We start from the raw sequence: 6,752 nt of genomic DNA on the forward strand, positions 1-6,752 counted from the left end.
CTTCCCACCCCACCAGTCTGGGATTCTGTGATAGACACAGATGCCTGCCATAAATACCTGCTCTGTGAGGACACAGGAACCCGGGTGCATTCCCTGTCCCAAGCAGGTTACAGGAATTTTGGCTGATGCTGCAGCATCACAGCAAAGAGAACATGACACTCTTGGCCACAGCCATGAGGTGACAGCTCTGTACACATGTAGTAACCAAGGAGTAACACCCTTGTAACCAAGACAAAAGCATCTTTGCACATACAACAGGGTTTGGAGCAAAAGCCAGTTCCAGTTCTGACCAGTCCTTCTGCCCCACGACCCGTCTGCACCAACACACACCCTCACGTCCACGGCAAGAAGTTGCAGTGCAGGACCAGCCCCAACAGCCAGTAGGACATGAAAAATCCGAGCACACATTTGCTGCGGGGGGTGATTAACCCCCAGTTCAGCAGCAGCCTCACAACGGGGTTTCCAGGAGTCCCTTTCCCACCGGAATCAGATTTACCGAGAAGAGATTTCTCAGAGCGCGGCGCCGCTGTTTGATTATCGGTCCCGTCGCTCCAGAGCAAAGGTTCATATTCATCAAGCAGGTGAGCAGAGAACCAGTACAGGATGGGAGAGGAAGAGCCAAGGAACCGGGTCAGCACCTGCAGATGACAGGCAGAGCAAAAAAAATCACACAAATTGTGTGTTTCTGACTGTGACCCACCTGGATCCCGAGGCACGGAAGGAGCCATCTACCTCCCTGCCTCAAAGCAGGGACTGAGATACGGCCCCGAGTCACCGTGCTCAGATTTCTGACACCGAAATGCAACAGCTCTCGGCTCAACCCGCTTTATTTATTTATTGAGGCATTTGTGTGAGCAGTTAAGTGGTCCCCAGATTTTGGACAAGCTCTGGTACCTAATTGTCACCATCTCACTGAAATCCCTGTCACTGTCCAGCTCAGGAGCTTCAGGGAAGATTGGACTCCCACTCTTCAATTATTTTTTTCACTGGAACCCCCAACTTTTACTGCCACTGTGTCCTAAAAAGACCTTCAAACACCTTCTAGAGGCTGGTGACAGGCTCTGCATCCTTTCATCGCCATCAACATGATAATGACCTGGTAACCTTGTCCCCCAACAGATGATTAGCTTGGCAAGCCTGGCCTTAAGCACATGTCAAATTCCACCCAACACCAGCCAGACCCTTTGATCCCCATCCTGGTGTCCCCATCACACCTGGCAAGCTCTCTCTGGGAACTCTCTGGCAGAGCAGAGGAACTAACCAGCTTTGGAAACTCTCCATGGAAGCAGCTCCCAAAGAGGGAAAGTTGAAACTCCTGGTCTGCATTGCCCTGTGCTGCCCTGCAGCTGGGACATCCTCAGGCTGTGACTTGTCACTGTCTGTGCCACCACCCTGCATTCCCCTCAAGAAATCACTCCTGTCTGTCACTATGAACGTCCTACCTGCACGTGCATGCAGAAGAATCCAAACGCCAGCAGGACTGTGGCATGGACCACGTACACGAAGACAGCAAAGGAGTAAAATCCAGCTCTTGGTTTACCCTCTTCTTCACTCTTTCTTCTCTCTAGACCAAGAGTCAGGCAGTGCCGGGGGTTTGCAATGACATAGGTCCAGGCAGCCCACAAGCCCAGAAGTGTGACAGGTAAAGCAAGCAAGAAATTTGGTATCTGCCTGAGCTCAAAATACCTCAGGAAGCCCACATTCCAGTAAACATCTTGAATATAGGAATAGACCATGGGGAATCGCTGGGAGCACCAAGGGGGTTTAACCCCGTTCATGGCCACCAGACGATAGCCCTTGTCCAGAGCCAGCTGCAGCAGTGGCTTGGGGACACTCTGCTCCAGGCTGGTGCCAGGACCGCAGAACCTCACGTAGGCATAATGCTGAAATAAAGCAAAAGGTAGAAAAACCCCAGCACACATCAGAACCGCAGAAGATACCACGCTAAGGAGTTGCTTCCACAACAGAGGAAGCTTACTTATTGCTCCTGAACCCCCCTGGAGCTGGTGGGCAAAGCATTGACCCCGAGAGTAGAGAAAGAAGCCGGCGTTAATAAGCCCGTTGGCACGCACCCCAGAAGCCGCTGAAATAAAGCAAAAGGTAGAAAAACCCCAGCACACATCAGAACCGCAGAAGATACCACGCTAAGGAGTTGCTTCCACAACAGAGGGAGCTTCCTTATTGCTCCTGAACCCCCCTGGAGCTGGTGGGCAAAGCATTGACCCCGAGAGTAGAGAAAGAAGCCGGCGTTAATAAGCCCGTTGGCACGCACCCCAGAAGCCAGGGAGAAGAGCAGCCCACTGAGCCAACTCTGCCCCTTCTCCAGTTGCCACATGGCACTGAACACCAGGAAGGCAAACATGCTCTCCGAGTAAGCAGCTGCCATAAAGACATTGGCAGGGCTGAGAGAAAAGAGAAGGGCAGCGAGGAAAGCCAGCCTGCGACAGCGCAGCACGACGCAGCCCAGCTCGTACAGGGCAGCGGCTGCCAGGGCTGAGAAGAGAGAATTAAGAAGCGTGGCTGAGAGCAGGAGGCGGCTCCGCAAACGCAGCAGCGGCTGCAAGGGCCAGAGAGCAGCCTCGGCCCCGGCGCGCAGGCTCAGGGGGTAGAGCGGGAAGAAGGCGCAGTTGTGCTCGTACAGGTAACCGCGCTCGGCGATGAACAGGAAATGTTCTGCGTCCCAGTGCGAGAGGCCTCCCAGCAGCTGCTCCAAGAGCAGGTCCCACAGGCCAGGCTCGGATAAGCGAGGGGGAGAGAAGGCGTCTGCAGCGTGATCTGGGATCAGGAGGTTAAAGAGAGCCTGGAAAAAGAATCACAGAATCACAGAATTACCTCGATTGGAAAAGCCCTTTAAGATCATCGAGTCCCATCATGAACCCAACACTGACCAGTCCCCGACTAACCCATGTCCCTCAGCACTATGTCTACACGACTCTTCAATCCCTCCAGGGATGGGGACTCCACCACTGCCCTGGGCAACCCCTTCCAATGCCTCAGAACCCTTTCAGCAAAGAAATTCTTCCTCACATCCCATCTCAACTGCCCTGGGCACAACTGGAGCCCATTTCCTCTTCTCCTGTCCCTTGGGCCTTGGTTGAACAGACCCACCCCCACCTCTCTCCACCCTCCTCCAAGGGACTTGGACAGAGCCAGAAGGTCTCCCCTCAACCTCCTTTTCTCCAGGCTCAACACCCCCAGTTCCCTCAGCCGGGAACTCAGCACACTTGTGCTCCAGACCCTTCCCCAGCTCCGTTCCCTTCTCTGGACACGCTCCAGCACCTCCATGTCCTTCTGGGAGTGAGGGGCCCAAGAAGAGAGGACTGAAGTCCAGCAGAGAACCTCTCATACTCTACCGAAAGCACCAAGCAGGATGACTCACAGGTTTCAAAGAAGGGGACAAGAGGAGCACAGAAGCCAGGCTCAGCAGCAAGGATGGCTGTAAGACCATGACAAGGTGCAAACACAATCTTTTGAACTGAATAAAGCTCTGGCACATATCCAGCGTGAATCCCCAGGGAACTGGGCAGGGGACGCTGCTCAGCCCCACGCTCAGGCACATCTAACTGCGTACACTCTCACCGGGTACCTCTGCAGCACTGAGAAGCCTCCTGTCCTACTCAGTTTGGCATTATTGTCCCAACTGATGGACAAGGGAGAGGAGACAGGACTAGAGAAAAACATTTTCCCGGAGCAAAGTGATGCAGAAGACAGCAGTGGATTCCCAGGCCCCTTCTCTAGTCTCTAGATCACTCCATCGCCTCTACAGCTCGGTGTGCACTGAGGGGTTCACTGTCTGGGGATGAGAAGCAGAACACACACCTCTGCCTCCAGGAGCTTGTGGTGCTGAGCACATTTTAAAATAAGTGAGAGAAAAAACCCAGAGAGTTCTTCTGGTTGAGGGTGGTGAGACACTGGCCCAGGTTGCCCAGAGAAGCTGTGGCTGCTCCTCCCTGGAAGTGTTCAAGGCCAGGTTGGATGAGGCTTTGAGCAACCTGGTCTAGTGGAAGGTGTCCCTGCTGCTGGCAGGGGGGTTGGGACTGGATGAGCTTTAAGGTCCTTTCCAATCCAAACCATTCCATGATTCTATGAGTTCGTGAGGTAGGAGTTATGCAACTTAATGCATTGTAATATAATTCCAAATGAAAATATGTTTAAAAAAACCCCCAGACCCTCAGATGGGAAGTTTTGTAGCTGGACTACACACAGACTGGGATGTCCCCGCTGCGTTCAGCGTTGGCAGAGAGGAAAAAGGCCACACTGAACAAATTGGGACTAAAAGATGTACAAAGCCGCCGTTTTACCACGGAGCACACATCTGGTCTGACCAGGCCTCTGGCATTCCTAACACCGAGTCTTTCATCTCAGCTGATGGTTCCACTCAGCCTTGGCCAGTGGTGACCGGGGTTGCCACAATCTGCCAGCTGGCTGGTGGCTGGTTGCCCGAGAGCTTTCTCAGGCTGGTTTTGTTTCAGGAGGGCCACGGCTACAGCTGGGCTCTTTGCTGGCTGGCTCAGTACGGTGGGATGGAGTGAGAAACCAAGCTCTGCCATGCTCAGAGAAGGATGTCTCTGGAAATGAGACTTGGGAAGGATGTGCAGGAGGAGATTATTGTTCCTCTCCTGTGGATAAACGGAGAATTCAGGCTCTCGTGCTGCCAAACCAGCCTCTTGCAACAGTGGCGTGAAAACATGGTAAGTGACAAGGAAATTTATGTAAGGAGAAGATAATTTCCCAATCAAGCAGAACCAGCTTACACATGGTGCACAAGGTAGCACTGTAAAGAGAAGCCTGAGAGCCACAAACAACTGATGTCATAGCATTTTGGTTCAGGAACAGGAGACTTGCCTGCAGCAGAAGAGTCAGGGCTCTGCAGCACACTGCAAACCACAGGACCTCTCGCAGGTGGGGGTCTTGCCTGCTCACCAGCTCCATCCTGAGTTCACAAGTTGCCTCAGTAGGTCACTGACACCAGGGAAAGTCTCCTTCTGGTTTTGGAAACCTGAATTGATAAAGAGAGAGGTGACACACAGAAAAGTATTTCTGGTTTCAGCCACATTTGTAAGTTCTGTGACTTTATTTACTATCAGGCACTACAAAGGGCTGCAAATCTCTACGAAGAGGAAAGTCACTTATGAAAGAGATGGTGGGTCTGGGAGATGACGCAGAAAACATTTTTGATATTGTTCCTTTAAAAGAAAAAATAAAATTCCATGACTTTTTAACCTTGGCCAGTATGCAGAGGGAGAGAGGTTACAACACGTACTCACAGCCCATTTCTTACTGGGCCAGTATAAATACCAGAAGCAGACGGGCTCATCGGCTGCCTCAGCAGAAACACCGGCAGCTCGAGCCAGGACTCTGCCAACATCTACACACACATTCGAGTTCCAATGTGCTGAATGGGATTTAAACTTTTTTTTTTCTTTTTTTTGGGAATAGAGACAGAATTAAAATGTAGCCTCTGAGTGTAACGTCCGTATAAGCAGTTTGCTGAGCGGGGCTCGCAGCCGGCCAGGCACTGCCAGGCGTGCTCTCTCCTCTCTCTGCCCAGCTCTCGCCCCTTGGAAGCTGAGCACGGCTTTTTTAGGGCCACCTCCACGGCACTGACCCCACAAGCTCTGTCAGAGCAAGGCTGAGGGGCCTTCTCAGAGACACAGGCTTCCCCCACCCTTCCATCAATCAGGAACAGCATCTCCAGGACGCGACACTCGCACCATTCCACCTGTGATTTTCCAATATGTTGGCAGAGGTCTGGTCTCCAGAGCGAGGGCATCTGCCAGTCAAGCAAACTGCATATGCTAAGGTGGCTCTGGTCCACCTCTTCCCTGCAAACCTCACCTGTGAGATTGAAACCGCTTTGTGGAGTCCCACTGCTTTTCTTTTCTATATATTCTAGATTAACGTTCTGGGACCAGCTCTGAAAACTCCTGGCCCAGCGCCACGAAAGGCAGGATCTGTTATGCAGCTTTTTTATTTTTCAGATAACACATTTCTTCCGTTGGTTCCTCAGCCACCAACTGCTGTTGAGTTTGAGAAACAGAAGAGCCACAGCTCTCGCTCGGTTCCAATGACACCACATCCTGCACTATTTCCCACCTGCCAACTTTCTGATCCAGCACCTTACAACAGACAAAGATCCCCAAAGCCATCGCTTAACGATCTGAAAACACGCTGAGTTTTTCCTATTCCTGTTTTACTGACGGAGAAAAAAAAAAACTGGCAGGTTAGAAAACATAAGAGAGGAGAAAGCAAGTCATTAGCGAAGCAAAAAAACCAAGACACAAATACACTCGTTTATATTTCCAGCCTCTAAACCCCAGGATTGTGCTTCCTATTTAGCCACATATAAAAGTTTAAGGTTTGCTCCTAATTCTCCTCTTGCTCACGAGCATTCACAGCTACAGACAAAGCAACTAGTGGGAGGCACATTCTCCTGAATCACGAAGCCACGGTGTTATTTTAAGAGAGGGGATACTTCAGCCAAGCTGTAAATTCTATTAAAGCGCATTCACAGCTGCAAATCCTATTAAAGCACAGCAGCAAAAATCATCCCAGAGCTTTAAATATGTATTTTTGTTTCAAAAAGCAGAGAAAAAGCCTCGTGTGAACGTGCTGAGGCTCAAAGCAAACGGTTTTCAAAAGCCAGTTCCTGTCACGATGCAGCGCAACTCGTAACGGAAAACAGCAAAAACACCCCCAAAAAAACCTGCAGCCCACGACCAGCGCTCTGGCAGAGAACGTGGAATGTCTCT

At 51.3% G+C, this 6,752-nt stretch overlaps 1 protein-coding gene across 1 annotated transcript; it reads right to left on the reverse strand.

Annotated features, from left to right (window-relative positions):
* Nucleotides 1–332: 332 nt before the first annotated feature.
* Nucleotides 333–5,001, reverse strand: PIGV (phosphatidylinositol glycan anchor biosynthesis class V). The gene is made up of 4 exons (XM_010168537.2): nucleotides 4,846–5,001; nucleotides 2,166–2,800; nucleotides 1,443–1,977; nucleotides 333–638 (listed from the first exon to the last, which is right to left on the reverse strand). Exons 1-4 carry the CDS (start codon nucleotides 4,930–4,932, stop codon nucleotides 333–335), a joined length of 1,563 nt encoding a protein of 520 aa, XP_010166839.1. The 5' UTR covers nucleotides 4,933–5,001.
* Between the last annotated feature and the right edge of the window lie 1,751 nt (nucleotides 5,002–6,752).

Source organism: Antrostomus carolinensis, unplaced genomic scaffold (assembly GCF_000700745.2).
Source record: "Antrostomus carolinensis isolate BGI_N321 unplaced genomic scaffold, ASM70074v2 scaffold19235, whole genome shotgun sequence".
NCBI classification, from domain to species: Eukaryota; Metazoa; Chordata; class Aves; order Caprimulgiformes; family Caprimulgidae; genus Antrostomus; species Antrostomus carolinensis.